Source organism: Felis catus, chromosome D1, assembly GCF_018350175.1.
Source record: "Felis catus isolate Fca126 chromosome D1, F.catus_Fca126_mat1.0, whole genome shotgun sequence".
NCBI classification, from domain to species: Eukaryota; Metazoa; Chordata; class Mammalia; order Carnivora; family Felidae; genus Felis; species Felis catus.
Genome location: NC_058377.1, coordinates 65,906,905 through 65,930,853, shown reverse-complemented (window position 1 = coordinate 65,930,853; position 23,949 = coordinate 65,906,905). Strand labels below are relative to the sequence as shown.

The window sequence follows — 23,949 nt, the reverse complement described above, 5'->3', positions numbered from 1 at the left end:
TTTTTTTAAGCTTTTATGATGTCATGCTAGTTTGGTTGAGCTTCTGTCAAAGGTGTCATTTTGTTGGTTTGAACCATTTTCAATGTTTGATTCTCTGACTCCCATACCAAAGTTTTAAGGCATATTAACAGGCTGGAAAAAAAGAATAATTTGTTCTGTTCAAAAGAATTGAGCTTTCATTGGAAACCAGTTGAAGGATGGAAATGAATTAACTGTAATCTTGCCTTTAGTGAATTCATAGTTTGGTACAATACTGCCATTTAAATAGGGAGAACAGTTGCATATGTTGGCAGTGATCAGGGAAAGCTGCATAATAAAGGTGACATTTGAATACAGTTTTGAAGGATAGGAAGGACTTAGACCTAGAGGATATGGGTAGGATATGAATGGAGATTGGTAAAAGGTGGATGAACAAGGAACTGCTGGGCATGTTTAGGCACTATGGAGTCATCCTGTTTGGCTAGAAATATGCCATTCAGAGGATAGTAATGGAGGCTAGAGTGAACAAATAAAGCCAACAAGGATGTATCAGATAGATAGTATGAAAAAAGAATAGTGGGGGGAAATGGAGACATGATGGTATTTGACTGTAATAGCTTCAAGAGCTTGAAGACTATTCGCTGTCTCTGTTGCCTAATTAATAACTCAGTTGCAGGAAAATTGCTACTCTGTTAGTCATTCTGCTAGGATCCTCAGCTTAGCATTTAGTAGACCTACTGATTTTCCAGAAAAAGGGGGTTCTGTGTTTGTACAGTTGTTGATCTAAGTGGAACTGATTCATTTTCAGAGTTTGTGCAGACAAGAGAGCGTGAGAGAGAAGATGCTGGACATTGAGAAGGTGGAGAGAAAGAATTGACATAGTTTGCTCTTTAGACTCTTTCTAAGAAGCTGTGGTGGCTTTTCACCTAAAGCTTTGACAACAGTGGTGGCTTTTAGTCTTAGTTTTCTTCCAAGGACTGATAGAAGGCTCTAGCCTCATGTCTGTGTTTTCCTCTCAGTAAGCGCTCTCTCGCTCTCTCTTTTTTTGTTGTTGTTGTTGTTTCAGTAAGCTCTCTTACTGGCAGGTTGTCTCCTCCCCCATTCTCCACTCTCCACCTCCTACCATTTTAGCCTCATTTGTTACTCTTCCTGGATGTCTGCCATTCCAGGAGCAAGGAAAGGCTCTGAGGGGCCATCTGCTAGAGGGTCCTAACTGCCAGAGAGTAGGGCAGCTTAGAGATTGATATTGCTTGGTGCAGTGAAAGGATCCAGGAGATTTTGGGTTGATTTTAGTTAGGGAGGAAGCCTCTCATGACCTGTGGGTTGAGTATACTACTCTGTATTACAGTAGAGAATTTGTGATTTTATGGTTTTTAGACTTCTTGATGAAGATTACATCATCTATACTCTTAGAGTATTCCTTACACCAAAACTGTATTTCTTAACTCCTTTAAATTCTAAAGTTCTAATTTAAAATTTTTTTTTTCAACGTTTATTCATTTTTGGGACAGAGAGAGACAGAGCATGAACGGGGGAGGCGCAGAGAGAGAGGGAGACACAGAATCAGAAGCAGGCTCCAGGCTCTGAGCCATCAGCCCAGAGCCTGACGCGGGGCTCGAACTCACGGACCGCGAGATCGTGACCTGGCTGAAGTCGGATGCTTAACCGACTGCGCCACCCAGGCGCCCCTAAATTCTAAAGTTCTAAGAGATATCCACTCTGGTGTAGTAGGTGAAAAGAATATTAGAGTAGTAGGTGAAAAGAGTATTAGACAAGAGTGTCTGGAGAGGTTTCTAATCCCATTTTGTGTCCTACTTGTTGGGTGATTTATTATCTCTGAGCCAGTTTACTTATCTGTAAAATCTCTTTTAGGGTTGTAATGAATCTTAATGAAATAATATTTGTGAAATATATATATATAGGCGTCTGACTCTAATTTCGGCTCAGGTCATGTCATGATCTCATAGCTGTGAAATCAGGCTCTGTGTTGGGCATGGATCCTGCTTAGGATTCTCTCTATGCCCTTCCCCTGCTCACTCTCTCATAAAAAAAAATTATTTATATTTTTTAGTGTCATCTCTTTGTCATAGAGATTATACATGTTCATAGTAGGAAGTTCAGAAAATACAGAAAAGTATAAGGAAAAAATAGCAGTCACACATACTTCTACTTTTCAGAAGTCATGTAACAACATTTAATATTTTGTGTATTCATTTCTATAATTTTTTCTGTGTTGAATTTCTTAAAAATATATATTTCAAGAAAGCTGTCATTTGCAATTTTTAAGTTATGCCATAGGTGCTTACGAGCATGTTTCTTTGCTTTAAAAATGTTGTGATTTAAAATTTTTTGTATTGTTTTTCTTATATGTCTTATTTTTTGAGGTAGGTAGGACATAAATTATAAAAAAAACCACCTCTCGCTTCAGGATTTTATAAGCTCTGTAGAATAAGGTATCACGTTTCATCTGGAGTCATATTCACTAGGCTTTAACTGTGCCTCTATTTCCTTTCTTTTTTAAAATTCCTACCTGATGATATGCAGTCAGGAAAACTGTGTTGATCTGCTTCATTACTGTCTACATTTCTTCTCTTTGAGATTTGCAGTATCTGAAAGATTCTTGTTTTTTTCTTTGTTTGTTGTTTTTTTAATAGGAGTCTTGGGGTGCCTGGGTGGCTCAGTCGGTTAAGCATCTGACCTTGGCTCAGGTCATGATCTTGTGGTTCGTGAGTTTGAGCCCTGCATCCGGCTCTCTGCCTGCTTTGGATCCTCTGTCCTTCCTCTCTCTCTCTCTGCCTCCCCCTCCCCCGCCCCCCCCCCCATAAACATTTTTTTTTTTTAAAGAAAGAAAATAGGAGTCTTGTAGTTTGTCCTTTGGGTGGGACTTATTATAGATACCTTTAAAGCAGTGGTTTATGGAAGTTTTGGTTCAAAAATCTCTTTGAGAATCTGATACAAGGTATGGATTCTTGCCCTAGCTCCATCAACCTGGGTTGTTTGATATATTGGCTCTCTAGGCCTGTTGCACAGTGAACAGCTTGGGATGTTCCTTTACTTTATCTTGGAGTTATCCTTTGCCACTCTCTTGTGATGGATCCAGCTTCCTGCATCCTGTATGTACATCTTCCCTGGTTGATTCTAGTTTTGGCAGAGCACCTCTTTAATTTCCATAAACTTATTGTTGTCTTTTTATTTTACACAGTTTTATTGAGATGTAGTTTACATACCATAAAGTTACTCCATAGCCCCCCATTGCAGGCAAATACAACTCTATCTTCTGTCTCTATGGATTTGCTTATTCTGGACATTTTATTTATATGGGATATAATTTTTAAAACCTTTTCAGTAACATTTTAATTTTAGAATGGTTTCAGTTTTACAGAAAAGTTGTGAAGATAGTACAGGGAGTTCCCATACACTCCCACACCCAGTTTCCCCTAGTAATCACATCTTACAGTAGATGGTACATTTGTCACAAATAATGAACCACTTTTGATACATTATTATTATTATTGTTATTACTTACTGAAGTGTGAGTCTGTTTTCATTTACTGTGTTAGATCTTTGGAGACCACTTTCATTTTGGGAATTCATGCCCTTTATTTCTGGAGAAGTTTTGTTGAATTATTGATAATATCTTCCCTTTTATTTTCTCTCTTTTCTCTTTATGGAGTAGTCCTATTTGGATAGTAGACTTCTTGGACTGACTCCATACATACTTTATTCAGATTTTCTTAGTTTTTTGCATAATACTCTTTCTTTCTGTTCCAGGATTCCATTCAAGATACCGCATTGTGATGAGTTGTTATGCCTCCTTACACTCCTTTAGTAGTACACTTTCTTAGACTTTCCTTCTTTTTGATGTCTTTGGCAATTTTGAAGAATATTGGTTAGCAGATTTGTAGAATGTCGATCAGGATATGTGTGATGTTTTTCTCATGATTAGATTGAGGCTATGGTTTTTTTGAGATGAAGACTACAGAGGTAAAGTGCCATTCTCATCATATTACATCAAGAATACATGCATATTAGCAACATGACATCACTGTTAATGTTTAATTTTTTTTTAATGTTTATGTATTTTTGAGAGAGAGAGAGAGAGAGAGCGAGCGAGAGCGAGAGCGAGCGTGCACGCGCGCATGAGCCGGGGAGGGGCAGAGAGAGTGGGAGACACGGAATCTGAAGCAGGTTCCAGGCTCCTAGCTGTCAGCACAGAGCCTGATGCTGGACTCAAACTCACCAATCGTGAGATCATGACCTGAGCCGAAGTTGGATGCTTAACTGACTGAGCCACCCAGGTGCCCCCAACATCGATGTTGATTTTAATCTTGATCATCTGGTAGTGTTTGTCAGGTTTCTCCAATATAAAGTTACTCTTTTTTTCCTATGAGCAACCCATACTTAAGGGAGTTATTTTCCACCTCTTTGAGATCAGAGTATCTATGTAAATTGTTTGGTGTTCTTCTGTATAGGAAATTTGTCTATTGTCCCTCTATTTACTTACTTAATCATTTATTAAAAAATTTTTTTTTCCAACGTTTATTTATTTTTGGGACAGAGAGAGACAGAGCATGAATGGGGGAGGGGCAGAGAGAGAGGGAGACACAGAGTCGGAAACAGGCTCCAGGCTCTGAGCCATCAGCCCAGACCCTGATGCGGGGCTCGAACTCCCGGATCGCGAGATCGTGACCTGGCTGAAGTCGGACGCTTAACTGACTGCGCCACCCAGGCGCCCCAATCATTTATTGATATTAGTATGGATTCATGGATATTTATTTTATACTTTGGGTTCTAATTCAGTGTGTTTGTTTTGGTCAGATTATCCTAGATTTGGCCAGTGGGAATCTTTTAGTTGGCTCTTTGATGTGTCCTCATCACCATGGGTTTTTTTGAGTACTTCCTTGCTTTTTGGCACTCCAAAATACTCCAGGCTCCTCCCATGTATTTCCTGCTCCAGTTAAAGAACGAACCATTTCTTTAAGCAATCCTGGTTCTTTTTATTGGTGAATAGTATTAGAAACCAAGATCTGGGTGCTAGCTGTGCTTGTCACTCGGGAGTTGTTGCTTCTAGGCCCGAAGATAGTCCTTTTTTTTTTCTTTTTTTTTTTTTTAATGTTTATTTTGTTTTTTTGAGAGAGATAGAGCACTAGAGCAGTGGAGGGGCAGAGATAGAGGGAGACACAGAATCCAAAGCAGGCTCCAGGCTCTGAGCTGTCGGCACAGAGCCCAATGCAGAGCTTGAACCCATGAGCCTTTAGATCATGACTTGAGCTGAAGTTGGACGCATAACAGATTGAGCCACCCACGTGCCCCAGATAGTAATTTTTGAAGCTTTTTTTTTCTGCATAATTTTCTATTTTCTCAAAGTTGCATTGATTGATTGGCAAGAGGTGTCTTTCTTTAATCTTAGAGCCTTTCCCCATATATCTCATGATTCTCTGGCTATCCATTTACACTTAAGAATAATGCACCAAGAAGCTTGATGTTTATAATAGTGGGGCATTGGTTACTGAGGTTCACTATAGAATGATCTGGCTGCATAGTTTCTTCCCTGTAGTATGAGTATCTCTTGGTCTTTTTTCTTGGGCTCGTCAGATTCACATAAAACGTTCCTCTAAATCTCTGCCTCAAGGGAGTAATTCTAGCCGTCAACTTTGTGAGAGCCAAATAGTGGAAGAGCACCGGGAAGTCTCAACATTCAGTATGTAAGATTTTTCTTATTTTTCTGTTTTTAGAATGATACCCTTGCTCTCAGCTGTGCCTGTGGTTTCCCAGATGTTGATGCTTGATGCCTCGACTATAATCCCAAGTATAGATACCCATTCTTTAAAATTTGTTTTTATTTTTCAGTTGATATATAAATTTTTTTTTTCAACGTTTATTTATTTTTGGGACAGAGAGAGACAGAGCATGAACGGGGGAGGGTCAGAGAGAGAGGGAGACACAGAATCGGAAACAGGCTCCAGGCTCTAGGCTCTGAGCCATCAGCCCAGAGCCTGACACGGGGCTCGAACTCACGGACTGCGAGATCATGACCTGGCTGAAGTCAGACGTTTAACTGACTGCGCCACCCAGGCGCCCCATTCAATTGATATATAATTGACATATAATATTGTATTAGTTTTAGGTGTACAACATAACGATTTTTGATATATGTACATGTATGGCAAATGATTATCACAGTAAGTTTGGTTAACATCTGTCACCACATAGTTACATTTTTTTTTCTTGTGATAAGAACTTGTAAGGTCTACTCTCTTAGCAACTTTCAAATATACAATATCATATTGTTAACTATAGTGACCATGCTGTACACTACAGCCCCAGGACTTATTTATTTCATGACTGGAAGTCTGTACCTGTGACTACCATCACCCGTTTTGACTGAGACCTCACTCATTTCATTTATCCCTTGTGGGAGTAGTATGGGAGTAAGGTGGGGTCTAGTTCTTTTATTTAAAAAAATTGAGATACAATTCATGTAACATAAATAAACCATCTTAAAATGTACACTTCAATGGTTTTTAGTTTACTCACTGTGTTTTGCAGCCGTCACCACTATCTAGTTCCAGAACATTTCTGTCATCCCAAACAAACTGCACACCTATTAGCAATTAGTCCCCTGGCAGCCACTTTCTGTTTCTATTTATGGCTATTCTGAATATTTCATATAAATAGAGTAATACAATATGTAGCATTTTGTGTCTGGCTTCTTTCACTTAGCATAATGTTTTCCAGGTTCATTTGTATTGTAGCATCTAACAGTACTTCATTCTTTTTAATGGCTGAATAATGTTCCATTTTACAGTTCTAAAACAATTTATATCTTCATGAGCTGATGCCATCTTCAATAGACTTTCAACCAGTCCTTCTGTTTTTAGTTCCATTTCTATCCCTACTTCCATAAGTGCCTGATGCTACAAGTTCCTGAGCTTTTTGGAGGTTGTATTATATCTTAGCTTTCTCTAGTCTGTTGTCAGGAACCACTCATCCATCTCCTTTTCAGCTTCTAAAATTTTGCTGCTCTCACCTTCATTTTCATTCTGTGGCTATGCCACCCTGACCCCTACCCTTATGTTGTTCTCATGGGGTTTTGGGGAGAGAGGCAGCAGAGGGAGAACTAAAGCATGCCTTCTCATAATTCAAAGGGGACAGTTTCCATGCTGGGTCAGACTTGAGGCCCAACAGTCTTTAAGTCATGAAATGATGAAGCTAGAAAAACCTTTATAGATCGTCCTCTACTTCTTTATCTTTTAGGTGAGGAAAGTGAGACCCACAAGACTCAGTAAATTGTTTAGGTCACACAACTAGTGAGTAGCCAAGGTGGGATCTTAACTCTGTCTCCTGCGTTCTGGGTTAGTTGCTTACAGTTAATTTAGGCTGATTGGTTTACAATTTGGTGTTAAGGAGAGCATGAAGATTGCTCATATTTGTCCTTTGCCATTTCTTACTTAGAGATCCCAGTTCACTGGGTTTGCCTAAGCCTGTTTTACTGGAGGGGCTAGCTTTTAGAGAAAAGTGCCTATAGCATATGTATAGCCTCTGGGAGTTCTTACTCTATTTTAGTAATTCAGTATAGTATGTACTGTATGTAATTCAGTACAGTATATGTATATCCAGCTCACAAGAGGGGTTGGTTAGACTGCTCTGAAAGACCATGAATTTGATAGCTTGTTGCTTCCCATACAAAACAGAACAGATTATCTAAATTACAGATGTTAGCCCAATGGATGTGTGCCCTGTAGGGTTTTTGGCTGGGCTAAAAGGGAGGCAATGCCTATACTTGACACCTTGTTACCAAAGTTTTGTCCTACTTGTTTGGAGCAGTCCTATCTGGATCGGTTCTCAAACCTCTGACTCTTGTTTTTTTTGTTTTTTGTTTTTTAAACCTCAGACTCTTGTTAAAACTGGGTACATCAGGGGCTCCTAGGTGGCTCAGTTGGTTGGGTAACTGACTCTTGATTTTGGCTCGTCAGAATCTCACAGTTCAAGCCCTGCTTTGGGCTCTGTGCTGAGCATGGAGCCTGCTTGGGATCCTGCTTGGGATTCTGTGTCTCCCTCTCTCTCTGCCCCTCCCCTGTTCTCTCTCTCTCTCTCTCTCTCTCTCTCACACACACACACACACACACACACACACTTTCTCTCAAAATAAAGAAATAAACTTAAAAAAAAACAAAATTGGGTATCTGAGAAGTTCAGCCATTTTAGAAATATTAGATGCAGGAGTTGGACTAGGTATGGTGCCTGGAAGATGTCAAGCAGGAGGTAAAGCATCAAAAAAAGTAATGGCTGTATACCTAAATTGAAAGTTATCTGACAAAGAAAATATGTTGAGAAAGAAAGTGAACAAATGTACCTCAAGGGGAACACAAAGGGGTAACAGATGGTTTCTGTTGCTTTTATTGAAAAGTCTGGTGAGCAGCTTTTCTGGGTTATTGCCTTAGAAGAGGCCTTGTGGTGTGTCCAAAGTGGGGGGCAGCTCACTCCCTGCATTTTGGGTATTTGTAAATGTCTGACTCTTGAGCACAAGTCACCTGGTCATGTGGGCCAGGGTACAGCCTGTCTCTTCAAGGAGCAGTTACCCTCTTTCTGCTGCAGAAGCTGTAAATTTGCCTCAATTTCATATGTAGAAGACGTGAGGGAGAGCGATGAGTATAGTGTTAAATGGTTTTCTGTAACTACCAAAACATACCTAGTCTTACTGTGTTTTTAAAAAATGTTTATTTATTTTGGGAGAGAAAAAGAATGCATGCAGGTGAGCGGAGGAGGGGCAAAGAGAGAAGGGGAGAGAGAGAATCCCAAGCAGGCTCCATGCTCAGCACAGAGCTCAATGCAGGGCTCAGCACAGGGCTCAATCTCCCAAATCGTGAGATCATGACCTGAGCCAAAATCAAAAGTCAGATGCTTAACAGACTGAGCCACCCAGGCGCCCCCTTACTGTGTTTTTTAAGCTATCTCCATTTAAAAAGTGCTGATAGTAATAAAATGGCCATCTAAAAGGAATAGCAATGTTAATTTTTGTTTAGGTAGAAATTTGCATTCCCTTCTCTTACTGCACTGTGTCCCATCAGTCAAAGATGGCAGGAAACGATTTCTGATTTACAGGGGTTCAGATAATTATCTGGAAGATAAGGAGAATGCTGAGGCAGCAAGTGAATTAAAGGTAAAACACAAGCTGGGTTTTCAGCATGAGCGAGAAACCAAGTGTAGGTTGGTAGTAATACAATTTTCATGGTCAGTCTGTTTTAGAAATGTTTCTAACAGGAAAAATATAGTGACATCTTTTAGTACAGGAAGTAAACTTTATAGCACGAGTGGCCCTGAATTGGTCACCATTGTCACCAAAATGATCAGTTTTAGGACATCCCAGAATGCCAGTATGCAAATGAAGGCATAATAACCTGGTTGTATCCATTCCCAGAGGAAAAAAATTCTACTACTCTTGCTGTAGATAATGTGAATTAGACCTTATAGGATTGGTGTGGATGTGGTGAGATGAGGCAGCCCATGTGACACTTCTGTTTTGGGCCTGAAGGGAAAGATAGAGTTCAGCTGTCTTTGAAGAGTTCAGTCCAAGGTATAGCTTTGAATGCTTGAATTGTATTGCTTGAAGCCTCTGCTTTAAAACCTTGACAGGTTGTTAAAATCATTAAAAGTTTTTTTATTTTATGAGAGAGAGAGAGAGAGAGAGAGGGAGCGCAAGCGGGGGAGGGCAGAGAGAGAGACGGAGACAGAGACAGACAGACCAAAGTAGGCTCAAGACTCCCAACTGTCAGCACAGAGCCTGACGTGGGGCTTGAACCCACAAACCATGAGATCATGACCTGAGCTGAAGTCGGGTGTTTAACCAACTCAGCCACTCAAGCGTCCCTAAGAGAATTTTTTTTTTTGAAATTTTTTTTAACATTTATTTCTTGTTGAAAGACAGAGACAGAGTGCGATCAGGGGAGGGGCAGAAAGAGAGGGAGACAGAATCTGAAGCAGGCTCTAAGCTCGGAGCTGTCAGCACAGAGACCAACATGGGGCCCGAACCCACGAATCGGGAGATCATGACCTGAGCCGAAGTCGGACGCTTAACTGACTAAGCCACCCAGGCACCCCTAAAAATTTTTTTTTAAATTAAAGAATGTAGTTTTTAAAGACATTAAACTTTTTATTTGAGGTAATTTTAGATTCATATACAGTTGAAGAAATAATACAGAGACGACTCTCTACCCTCTACCAAGTAGTAACATCTTGCAATGCTATTGGATGCTCTCACAACCAGGATATTGACATTACTGTACTCAAGACACAGAATAATTCCATCACCACAAGGATTCTTGTGGGTTGCCCTTTTATAGACACCCCCTACTCCCCATTTCTGGCCTTTGGCAATCACCAATGTGTTCTTCATTTCTAAAATGTAATTTCAAAATGTTATGTATGTGGAATCATATAGTATATAACTTACTGGGATGGGCTTTTCTTGTAGCAGTACACTGCATGGTAGCAGTGAATTCTCTTAGTTTTGTTTTACTTGAAAATGTTTTGATTTTTCCTTCATTTTTGAAAGATTTTTTTCTGCTAATAGAATTCTGGGTTGACAGGTTTTTATTTGTTTGTTTCAGTACTTGTATGATGGTGTTCCAGGTCTTCTGATCTCTATTGTTTCTGGTAAGAAAGCCATGGTAATTTCAATCATTTCTTTTCCTTAATGTATCATTTTTCTCTGTCTCCTTTCAAGATTTTCTCCTTAATAGTTTTCTTCTTTCTTTCTTTCTTTCTTTCTTTCTTTCTTTCTTTCTTTCTTTCTTTCTTTCTTTCTTCCTTTTTTTTAAAGTTTGTGATGTACAGTTTTTATTTTCTTGGTATGTATCCTGCTTGGAATCCACTGAGCTTTTTGAATCTGTAAATCTATGTCTTTTACCCAATTTGGGAAATTTTTTATTATTATTTCTTCAATTAAAAAAACTTCTTTGAAAACCTCATTTGCTCTCTTTTTTTTCCGGGGCTTCAATTATATGTATATCAGGCTTGTTGCCCCAGAGATCTCTGGGGTCCTCTCCCCCACTCTCCTTTTCTCCTTAATCTTTTTTTCTCTTTGTTTTTCAGATTGGATACTTTTTTTGCTCTTTTTAAGTTCACTAACTCTTCTGCATCCCCAATCAGCAGATTGTTAAGCCCATCTTCTGAATTATAGTCTATTTTTGCTGTTGAGATCTACTATTTGTTCATTTATTATGATCATAGCTGTTTTCAAATCCTTGTCTGTTAATCCCAGTATTTGGAGCAAGTCAGGATCAGTTCCTGTTGACTGACTCTTCTTTTGAGAATGGGTCAATTTTTCTTCTTTCTTTTTTTTTTTTCTATTTCTTTATATGCTGAATAGTTTCGTTGGGTTGTGTCCTTGTTATTGAGTATGACATGTTGTAGACAGTCTGGATTCCATTACCTTCCTCCAAAGAACACTGAATTTTGTTTGTTTTGTCCCCTGCAGTGAATGGCAGTTTAAATCTCAGTTCAGTTCTTTTAGCCCTAACTTGGTTGCCTGAGGTCTGTTCCATGCATGCATAGTTCAGGGATTAGCCAGAGATTTCAGCAGAATTTATACACAGAGTTTGAGGCACCTTCTTCGGGTTCTCTTTGGAATTTCCCTCCCTCACTTCTCTGTGTTGGTTGCCTTACAGTTTGTCTTCTGGTTTGTGAAGCTAGTAAGACTGTGAATTTTTATCTGAATTTTAGCCATCTTTCATGGCACAGACTGGGACCTGCCCAGCCAAAAGCTATAAGAAGGGACACTTGGTGTCATTACCTTCTTCCAAATTTTGACCCTCTCTTTCCCTCATGATCTGCCTGACTTTTGTTCCCTAGTATCTTCAAGTAGTTGTTTTTTTTTATTTTCTGCCTAGAGTTCATAGTTATCTGCAAGAGATTTGGTCTCATAGGAGCTACTCTTCTATGACTGGAAGCAGAACGTCCATCATGCTAGATATTAATTATTCTATTGACAGAGTCATCTTTTTTTCAGTTGTAGTTTCACAGATATTTGTATTATCCTTCCCATCTCTTTTAAGGGATGAGATACAAAAATGCCCTTAGCTCTTGCTCTGTTTTCTCTTTTTTTTTCAGACTTCAAATTTTATGGAAAGTTTCTTAAGTGTATGTCAACTCTGATTACTGTTAGGTTTAGAAATTGAAATACTCCTTTTATTTGGTATATGTAATCCAAGATGTAGGTATAACAAATGTGTCCTGTAGACACTTTCCTAGGAACTGATGGTTACTTTTGTTTTGCTTGAATTTAAGCTAACACTGTGTTCTGGAGAAGTTTCGTGTAATTTAACATAAACCAGATGGAGATTTGACTGTATTGGGTCTTTCTCACGTTGTTGTTTGGGACATGCCTTTTTATATCTGCTCTACCATTTCAAAACTGTTGCTTTCCCCACAGATTGAAACTTGGTGGACATTTTCTGATGATTTTTCAGATGACTTCAGACAGAAGTTTTGAGGATAATATTTTTTTAACTTGTTCACATATATGTGTATATTTAAAGAGAGAAATTTGCATCCATAGTCTTCTTATGATAAAAAAGGAGAAAATAATGTCCTGTTTTGAGTCAACATCAACCCAGAAAGCAGTTATTTAGTAGTGAATATATTTTATTTTAGACTGTATGTAAACCTACCCATTTAGGTTAATCTGTAAGTGGTCAAATGTTTCCTGCCCAAAATAGAAACACTTGGAGCTGTGGTTTCTGATTTTTTTGGGTCATGGAACCCTTTGAGAATCTGATGAAAATTGTGTTTTATCTTGAGAAGAATGCACATATTTTCATACAAAATTTTGTAAATAATTTCAGAGTTTAGGGGCTCCTTTGAAGCTTCTCATTTGTAAGCATCCTACATTTAGGGTTATTCAAATCAACCTAGTACCAACAGGCTAATAGCAATACAAATGTTAGCTTGTTTCTGACTTGGTCAAAGCAGAACAAGTAAACAAAAGAACCTAATAGAAGTCCTTGTAAGGCGTGCAGTCTTAAAAAAAAATCTGTTATGATTTATTTGAATTGTACTTCCCCAGGGACAGATTCACAAAGATAGATCTATACCTAGTTGACTATTTTTTAAGTTGCTATTAGAAATGGGCCTTAGTTCTTGGTATCCAGAATTGCTGACATTTGTGGACTCTTTATGTGTTGGGCAAATAAGTAGTTACGGTTTCAGGACAATAGGACGGTTGTGGTTGTGATATCTTATTCCTAATATTGTTTGAATTTCCAAAGGTCTGAATAATTAAGGATTTAAGGGACCTGTGACATATGTACAGGTCTCAGGAGGTGGGGTATGTAGGTGTTTCTGTGGCATTAAGTCCCTGCCGCTTATTCTCAAAATTCATCCCTCACTATATTATGAAAGACTGAAATGTTTTAATAAAAATATCTTAGGTTTGTGAATCGTTTCACCCTGCGACTTTTCTAATGCTCTTCGTAGGATTCTTTAATAAACATAATTTGATCTCAGGGCTCTCATACCTCTTTATACATCCCCTTTCCCCCTGCAGTGAAAACACTAGGCTTCTGATACTGGTCCAGTCTAATACACAGAAAGACTTATGTCTAAGATTGGCACTCTCTTTGGTGCCTTTACTCAGAACCTGACTCTTTAACAAGAAATTTTTACTTAGCTTGTTTGAAGAAGGGGCAGGAGGTAGAGAGGTGATGGGGACAGAGGATCTGAAGACCATTTCTCCTTGTGATTCTTAGCTTCTTCCTCCTCTTTGTACTCCAGGTCAGCTCATCATTTTTACCTCTGGCTTCATCTCTCTGCTGTTTAAAATAGTCCCCTGTTCCATCTTTTGAATGTTCATCATGTCTTAAGGGGCACAGCCATCTTAGAAAAATATCTTTCTCTAAAGGCTTTCATTAGGGACAGTGGTAACTGCCCTGATTCCTGTTTATGTTCAAATATTTTGTGGTTTTTAGTGAGGGGATTTTCTGGCCTAGTAAGGAAGAAATGAGCAAACTGACAACTAAAAGTAATGAAGCTTAGAAGAAAGACATAGTTATCTTCTTAGAACTGAATATAGTTTAAATAAACATTCTGAGACTCTCAGACTATAGACAAGATCATTATGTCAGCTGCTTGCTGTTTAATTTTTTTGTACAGTAAGTGCAGGCTTGCCATGGTGGGCTCTTCGCAGGTATTACCGAAAGCTTGAGATTAGCTGTATATAGCTATAGGGCTTTGTTACTACCACTGTTACCAGCTGCCTGCTGATTTTGCCACTCTTCTTTAGTGACGATTACCAGATGTATTTTGAGAGATGAAATTTGCTGGAGAAGAGCTTCAGAAAACTAAGTTTGGAAGAAGGATCAGGAAATGGGAAGTATTGAAATTGCTCTACTGGCTTATTAATAGAAGGAAGGTTGAGTCTTGTCAGAAGTTGAAAATTATGAATAAGTGGACTTCTGATGATGGACAAAACCTGAGAGAAAGTGGAAGTGAAGGTTTTAGTTATAAAAGTGATAACTTTCTGACTGGAATCATTATTAATTTCTGGAACAGGCACTTCAGAATTGTTATAAATTCTTTAGAAACTTGAGATGCCTCTGGGATGATTTAGAGTGAAGGACTATCTGACTTTACATTTATCCCAGCCCTGTGTTTGTGGACAATATGTCTTCCTTAATCACCAGATCCTTTGTGTTCCAAACCAACTTAGAAAAACTGTAGTTGGAATAGAATTTATATTATCAACTAGAACATGTAAACAGGGTCCTCTACAAGCGTGCTCTGAATGGTTGGACCACATAGACTAAAAATCTGGAGCATGCCAGACAGTAACCTCTCTCTGAAGTGGTTATTTGTGTATGTTCTTTTTCCTATACAGTTAAGAGTATAAGGTCCTGAGGATGGGTACTTGATTTGGTTCATTGCTATCTCCCACAGTACCTCGGGCCCTTGTATGACATAATTACTCAATAAACAGGTATAGAATTCAGTTGAATTGTTTTTGATCATGTTTTCCACATATTTTTCCATGAGTCCTACTAAATTTATTTATTTGAAATATTTAGGTGCATTTAATTTGCCCCCTACTCCTTAACTCCTTTGGAAAAGCAGTATTTGGGACAGGATACTTTTGGATAAAGTACCAGTGACTTTATAGTAATTTTATATCTGTTGAGCGCTTCATCTTATTATGCTGTATTGTAATGTTTTTTCAAACCATGAATTGTGTTAGTAGGTCTGCAATTAGTATATTTGGTTTTAATGATATAGAGTAGAAATTATGAGAGGGCATCCCACAAAGTAAGGTAAGTATTATTTTGCGAAATTTGTTTTAGACAAATTTATATGCACGCATCATGTATGTATTTATTGCTCCATGATGTGAAGCTTGTTTCATACTGGAGTCATGGTCAAAAAAGTTTGAATAACATTGCTTTATTGTAATACTCTGTTATTTCATTTATCATATAGCATTATGCCAGTACATACAGGCTTCTAAAGCCAGGGATGGTGCCAGCCCTTTCATTTCCAGTACGACTGAAGGTAAAAACAAAACAAAATTGAGAACACCCAAAGCTTTCTGGTGGCTCTTACATATGTCTCTACAGTGGCATTTTGTACCCTTTGACCTTCTAACTTTCTTGTGCCTTTTTTGACCAGTAGGTTTTTCATATTTGTGTCCCTCTAGGTGGTGGGTTCTTTGGTTCTTCCTTTTTTCACTTTAATGTTCTTTATTTCAGTATACTCTGTTTTTAGGGGGAAAGGAGGAACAAAGGAGAATTTCAGAATTTCAAATGATTCTGAATTGACAAAATGGCTCATTAGATTTACCCTGAAATCTGCTTTCTTAATGTTCTTGAATCTTTTAGTCCCTTTGTGTTTTTTTCTGAGATCATAGAAATGCATACTTGATTCTGAATTTAAAATCATTTATGCTTCTATGTTATCAGTTGACTTAAAGCAAACTAAATTGTGGTTTTTTGGGGGGGAAAAAAGGATGGATATAATCCTTTGTCATTCCTTGCACTTTCTCCACTGTCCCAGGAAGGTTAACCATTGGGTTTGTAGTAATAATTCATTTTCAAGAAAAGAAAAGATAGTTGTGTCCAGTATTAACCATGCTAAACCTTTTCAGCTTCTTGCTTACCTAATGACTTTAATACCTTTCCTGTTCTTAGATGGTTGGCATACTAACCTAACCCCTTTGCCTTTACTTCTGTACCTTGCTGGACTACCAAGCTCAGACATTCATAACATTGTGATTTCAAGGGACTTTGTAGAGATGATTTGCTTCATTCTTTTTCTTGCAGGAGAAAATTTTGAGCAGACACCACTGAGACGAACATTCAAGTCCAAGGTCCTTGCCCGATACCCTGAGAATGTAGAATGGAATCCCTTTGACCAAGATGCAGTGGGAATGGTTAGTATTTGTTAGCTACAAGTATGAAGTAATTTACAAAGTAATTTATAGTGGAATTGTGAGTCCAGGCTGTGGTAGCAGTGATTCCACTAACTACCAGGAACTTTTGAAGAAGGGGTTATATGATTATTATTTATGATTCTACATTTTGATCAACAAATCAGATATTCAGGATGTATGAAATACACTGAAAAGTCACAGTGTGTTTCTGTTTTGTCAGACAAATACATAGTACTGGGTCATTGAACTTTGTGGTACTGAGCTACTGGTTGCTTATAGCATTGAGATTGCATAGTGAGTCCGATTTAAAGCAGTTTTCTCTCAATCTGGGTTGTATATATGTCTGAGTGATACTGCAGAAATGGGTATTTTGTTTCATCATAATTTTAGATAGGACAACATTTTAAATCTCATGTAGAAGAATACTACTGTGAATAATCTAACTTTTATTGAGTATTCACCTTGTGCTAGGCAGTGTGATAAGCATTTTACATGAATTAACTCACGTAATCTTCATAATACCCCTTACGTAGATGATAATACACACACACACACACACACACACACACACACACACACACACATATTTATACATGAAGAAACTAAGATCCAAAGAGTGATGTGTTTAAAGTCACATGACTAAGAAGCAGTTGAGCTACGATTTGATCACTATGCCATAGTCTGGTTCCAGTGCTATGCTTTTCATCACATCTTTGTACTGCCTGTATTAATTCTTAATAGCTTTCTGTACTTTTTTAGAGGATGATCTTGTTTGATGCACATAATAACCCTGTGAAGTAGGCAGAGTAGACTGTATTATCTTCATTTCACAGATGAGGAAACTGAGTATTAACCTCAAGTTTTTTGACTCCTGGTTCAGTGCTTATTTTATTTTTGACATGCTGTATTCTAGAAACATCTAGGTTTTGGGAAGTCAAGTCCAAAGGTAATGGATATACCATAAGGTTATATGTTATATCCTTTTATTTGTTAACCTAGGCTGCTGGTAGATCATTTGTATAGCCTGGTTTTTGTAAGCCTGGAAAATGGGGACCAATTGATGTAGGTCAGTTTGATTAGCTATCCAAGTTTCTTTATATAACCCATCTGAGGTAAAGTGAAAAAAACTGCATCTTTATCCTGATTATGTCATCTCCTTTATGTGCAATGCTCCCTTTTTTCTGTGAAAAGAGAAGGTTCTCTTGATGGCAGAATTTTGTGAGCTGATAAGAATCTAAAACTTTATGTTTATTTTTAGGTGCAAAATTTTATCTGTCTAGTTTTTAGGTATATTTCTAGCATCCTTTCCCAATAAATGCTGTCATGCTTAACCACCTACTTAAATTCTCCAAGCTTTCTCTTACCTCCTTATCTTTGGGCATTTTCTCCCTGTCCCTGAAATACCCTTCTCTCCCTTGTCTACCTCATGAATTCTAACATAACCTCATCAACAAGCCTTTTCTGATGTTTTTGGGTTGGGTTATCCATTCTGTGTTACCCTAGCACTTTGTTTCTGGATAGCCCTGATAACTGCATTGTAATTTTATTTACTTGCACGTCTTAGAATTGACGATCTTGAGGACAGATCTTTTCCTGTATTGATCTTGATCTCTCAAACACCTAGCATAATAGGTACTCTGTGAGTAAATCAACAGCGATGGTATTCTGAAGAGGACCAACAGTGAGTTCTCACCACTTGTTTCCTTGTTGTCTTTTGCAGCTATGCATGCCCAAAGGGCTGGCATTCAAGACCCAGGCTGATCCCAGGGAGCCCCAGTTCCATGCCTTTATTATCACAAGGGAGGATGGCTCTCGGACATTTGGGTTTGCCCTCACATTTTATGAGGAGGTGACTAGCAAACAGATCTGCAGTGCAATGCAGACCCTCTACCACATGCATAATGCTGAATATGATATCCTACATTCTCCGTCTGCTGATGGGCAAGATGACAGTGGCATGGACGATGGTGAAGGCACTCCTGGGACTAAGCTTCAGCGCTTCAACTCCTATGACATTAGCCGGGACACGCTCTACGTCTCTAAGTGCATTTGCCTCATAACACCCATGTCCTTCATGAAAGCATGCCGGAGTGTGCTGGAACAACTTCACCAGGCAGTCACTTCACCTCAGCCCCCTCCACTGCCCCTTGAGAGCTACATATACAATGTACTCTACGAGGTGCCACTTCCACCTCCTGGCCGGTCCTTGAAATTTTCTGGAGTTTATGGGCCAATAATCTGCCAGAGACCAAGTACTAATGAGCTTCCCTTATTTGACTTTCCTGTCAGAGAGGTCTTTGAACTGCTTGGGGTGGAAAATGTGTTTCAGCTTTTTACTTGTGCTCTTCTGGAGTTTCAAATCCTGCTCTACTCACAGCGTAAGTCGGTGCTTACTAGAGTTCTCTCCCTGCACAGGGCCTCCCTTCTTTCCGTATCAAATGCAGTGGCGCTGATGGCAAAGGTCCAGGGCTGTTAAAATTTGAGCAAAACTCAGATCTTTTGCAGGTAGGTGGTAGATGGAAAACCGATAGAACACAAGAGGGTCACAGTTTTTACTTGGCTATCATCACCATGGCCTTTTGCTGGACACTTCAGTCTAGGAGGGGATTCCTGCTTCCTGACATCCCTTCTAGTTGATGCTGAAAAGAGGGGTAGGAGGTGATGGTTCTGGGAAGCTGACTTTCTAACATTCTGCAGAGTTATTTCTGCCCCTTCCACAGCCTGACAGTAAAACTGAGGATTCACAAACAATGATTCTTCATATATTTGAAAAAAATATATTTGATAAAAGGAGGATGTGTTGCTTCTTCTTTCTGTTGTTTGTTATAACTGAATTGTTTTTTATAAATGAGAAGTGTACTGAATGTGAGCAGCAGATTTGGACAAAATAGTAAAGTAGATCAGAAGGAAACAGATGTTTATTAAATGAACCAGAAAAGTAACATAAAATGTATTCATTCAGTACTTATTTATTGAGAGCCTAGTGTGTGCCAGGCATTGTTTCAGGGTCTAGAGACACAGTGATGGACAAAACAGATAAAAACCCTTCCTATAATGGAACTGATATTTTAGGGGGGAAGGAGAGGTGATTATATAAATAAATAAAGCTTATAGTGTGTAAGGTGTTAATAAGGTCTGTGGAGAAAAGTAAAACAGGAAAGAGGGTGGTATTTGGAGAAGGGAAGTTCCAATTTTAACAGAGTGATTAGTTCAAGCCTTCTCCGAGTGACCCATGTCATATCTGTAAGAAAAATATTCTAAGCAAAGGGCATAGGACATATAAAGGTTTTGAGACAAGAATGTGCTTGTTATGTTCAAGAACAGTGAGAAAAATGGGTGGATGGAATGGAGTGAGAGAGCAGGGATATAGAAGCAGATGTTAGAGACTTAACAGCAGCCTAGATTTTTTTTTTTTAATTTTTTTAATGTTTGTTTATTTTTGAGACAGAGAGAGACAGAGCATGAGCAGAGGAGGGTAGAGAGAGAGAGGGAGACACAGAATCCGAAGCAGTCTCCATCCAGGCTCTGAGCTGTCAGCACAGAGCCTGACGTGGGGCTCAAACTCACGAGCTGTAAGATCATGACCTGAGCTGAAGTTGGACACCCAACCGACTGAGCCACCCAGGTGCCCCTAGATTTTATGGTCTCATAAGGACTTTGTTACTCTGAGATGCATAGTCATTGTAGGTTTTAAGTTTTTTGACTTTTTATTTTGAAGTAGTTTCCAGCTATGGAAGAGTTGGAAGAAGTGTTCAAAGAACTCTTGTATGCTCTCCCACAATTCACCAATTGTTAACTTTTGTTGGCCACATTTGTTTTATCATTCTCTCTCTGTATATGTGTGCACATAACTGAACCATTGAGAATCATTGCAGACACCATGGCCCTTGACTCCTAAATGCTTCGGCTTTCATTTCATAAGAACAGGAACATTTTCTTACATAACCATAGTCTGATTATCACATTTAGGAAACATAACATTGTTACAATATTGTTATTCAGGTTCTACCATTGTCCAATAATGTCTGCTTTGATAATTTTTTTTTTTTTTTTAAATTCCTGATCCAGGATCTAGTTGAGTAACATGCATTGCTTTTACTTGTTACTTCTTCATGTCTTTCATGACATGGACATTTTTGAAGAGTGTAGCAAGGCATTCTGTAGAATGTCCCTCAATTTGGGTTTGTCTGATGTTTCTTCATGATTAGACTCAGGTTATATAATTTTTGGCTGTAATACACAAAAGTGATGTGATTTTCTCAGTGCGTTACATCAGGAGGCACTTGATGTCAGTTTGCCCATCTTTGGTAATGTTAATTTGATCACTTGGTTAAGGTTATGTCTGCCAAGTTTCTTTCTTTCTTTCTTTTTTTTCTTTTAACATTTATTTATTTTTGAGAGACAGAGACATAGCACAAGTGGAGAGGAGGGGCAGAGAGAGAGGGCGACAGAATCCAAAGCAGGCTCCGGGCTGTTAGCACAGAGCCCGACACAGGGCTAGAACCCACGAACCATGAGATCATGACCTGAGCTGAAGTCAGACGCTTCACTGACTGAGCTACCCGGGCGCCCCTGCCAAGTTTCTTAACTGGAAAGTTATCCTTTTTCCCTTTGTAATTAATAAGTACTTTGTGGGGAGTTAATTTGAAACTCTGTAAGCATACTACTCCACTTTGAAGTTTGCCCAGTAGATTTAACATCCATTAATGATTCTAGTCTGAATTAGTTATTACCATGATGGTTACAAAATGGTGATTTTTCTAGCTACATCTATATTTATTGGTTGGCATTTTACTACAGGGAATAACATTCATTCTCCTTTGTTTATTATTATATGGGCTCATAGATTTTTATTTTATTTTATCTTATTTTACATATATATATATATATATATATATATATATATATATATATATATTTAATGTTTATTTACTTATTTTTGAGAGAGACAGAGTACAAGCAGGGGAGGGGCAGAGAGAGAGAGAGGGAGAATTTGAAGCAGGCTCCAGGCTCTGAACTGTCAGCACAGAGCCTGATGTGAGGCTTGAATGCACAAAGCTCGAGATCATGACCTGAGCTGAAGTCGGATGCTTAACTGACTGAGTGAACCACCCAGGCGCCCTAGATTTTTATTTTATTCAGTAGCGTAGATACCTGTAATGAAGTGCGAATGTTATAGAGGTGGAAAAAGGAGGATTAAAACCAGAAATATGATAGGTGACATTTTTCCATCAGAGTTTCTTCTTATTTTCCAAGAATATGGGTTATTGTATCCATAATAAGAATTTTAAAGAGGTTTGAAGGCAGTTGAGAAGATTTGTGTATAGAATCAAATGGAATTCAAGATCCAAAGTCATGTTTACAGTAAGGTCAAGAAAAAAGCTTTTTCCAAAAAATTCCTGGACATTGTGGAGCATGGCTGACCATAAAATGCAGTGGCCTTCTATTGGCTGTAGGTTATGTTCTGTATTAATAGAGTACTTTAAACAATTCAGGTTGGATTTCTTGAAATAGTTTTTATTTATGATTCAAAGGCCTTAGGTAGATGAAAATCACTCTGGACTTCCAAAAACATGTCATCACCACTCAGTTAGTTTTGACCACTGCTTGTCCTGCCTTCCGAATAGAAAATAAGCATTACTTAAGGAAAAAGAATGCAGGCAAAATTGTAAGAATCTCAAAATATAATCCACTGGGTGACTGAAGTGACATTTTTAGGAATTTTTAACTTGTACAGATCATTTTACCTACTCCTGGATATTTGTTCTTTGGTCCATATATAGCTTTTTAAAATAACTTAATTTTTAAAAAATATTTAAATGTTTATTTATTTTGAGAGAGAGGGAGACAGCACAAGCTGGGGAGGGGGAAAGCGAATCCCAAGCAGGCTCCATGCTGCTGTCATTGCCAAGCCTGACGTGGAGCTTGATGTCACGAACTGCAAGATCATGACCTGAGCCAAAATCAAGAGTTGGGCACTTAACTGACTGAGCTACCCAGGTGCCCCTTTAATAGCATATTATTCACTGGTTGGTGCAAAATTGTACATAGAGCAGAAGTTTTTTATCTGAGTTAGTAGGGTAGTAGATTGGATAATTGGAAAAGTCATTTCAGTCTGAGAATCCTAAAAATGATACATATATCCATTAAACATTGTATTTTAGTGTAAAACATGATTGTATAGTCACTAGTCTTTTGATGAAGGGTCTAGCTATTTCCTTGGATTATGGGTCCACTAATCTAATGTCTGCAGTTTTTCTTGCATAAACCACACCTATAATTCATTAACTAGGTTTTCCAGATACATTTTTTTTAAAGGGAAGTGAGAACTTAATGAACTTTACAAAAGAACTGGAATGGAGACTACCTGTAGATTTTTGTAGTTTTCCCTAGTTTTTTGCGCTTAATTGCCTCATGATATGCCTAATTCAATTATAGTATTTTTTAGCCACTTTGCATTATTCAGTCTTTTTAAAGCATTTAATTTTGTTTTCAGAGAAAATTCTTTTTTTTGTCCTCATTTCACCATTTATTTACATAATATTTGGTTAAATTATATAATTTATCTGTGTACACAGATACGTTATGTGCTAGTTGAACTAGCGCAGATAAGTCTTGTAACAAATGTAACTGATTTTTGATAAGCATACATTAGTTTTTATTGCAAAAGTAATGCATGCTGCTTAAGGCATACAATCAACACAATTCCAAAGGGAATAGAATGAACTCTCCTTTCCTCTCTCCCACTGGTGCTAGCAAGAGATCAAGTTTCTTGTATATCCCTGGTGAAAATAATCGTTTTTTAAAAATGTCTATGTATTTATTTATTTATTTATTTATTTATTTATTTATTTATTTTGAGAGACAGAGAGAGAGAGTGTGTGTGTGTGTGTGTGTGTGTGTGTGTGTGTGTGAGAAAGAGCGGCGGAGGGGCAGAGAGAGAGAGAGAGAGAGAATATCCCAAGCAGGCTCTGCGCCACCAGCGCAGAGCCTGACACGGGGTTCGATCTCACAAACTGAGATCATGACGTGAGCCAAGATTAAGAATCATATGTTTAACCAACTGAGCCACCCAGGTGCCCCATAAATAATAGTTTTTAAATAACAAATAAATAATGTATGGGCAAACAAGGCAAAGAACGTTGAAATTTTCCCTTTTTCACCTAGAATTCTATTTCTATGAAGTGACTTCTTAATTTCTTAGTGCCTTCCACCCCCCCAGATTTTTTTAAGCAATTAACTATTTTTATGTTAAGTGTTGAGTACATATGTATTAATTGTAATGTTCTTTAAAGTATTCATATACATTATGATACATGTATGGTATATTAAAAATTGATGCTAAAATTTAATATACATATGTATATGTTTTAAATATGGTATATTAAAACTTAGAAAAAAGCCTTTCAGTTATGTGATAGGAATTTTAACACATTGCTAAAGGTTATATAATGAAGTGTACCCCTGGTTATCCTTTAGAGAGATTACCACTGTCTCCTGTTTCCTTCCAGACATAATCATGCATATATGCCTTTTAGAAACAACACAAATGG

At 38.1% G+C, this 23,949-nt stretch overlaps 1 protein-coding gene across 6 annotated transcripts in view; it reads left to right on the top strand.

The window, feature by feature from the left end:
- DENND5A (DENN domain containing 5A) overlaps positions 1–23,949 on the top strand; it is a 118,818-nt gene that overhangs the window by 23,735 nt on the left and 71,134 nt on the right. For 4 of the 6 annotated variants that reach the window (XM_023239551.2, XM_023239547.2, XM_023239552.2 and 1 more), the window contains exons 2-4: positions 15,448–15,519; positions 16,287–16,396; positions 18,117–18,774. In XM_023239551.2, the coding sequence (XP_023095319.2) occupies positions 15,448–15,519; positions 16,287–16,396; positions 18,117–18,774 (840 nt within the window). The remainder of the gene's footprint in view (positions 1–15,447; positions 15,520–16,286; positions 16,397–18,116; positions 18,775–23,949) is intronic. The other 2 variants (XM_023239548.2, XM_023239550.2) reach the window with 1 other exon arrangement.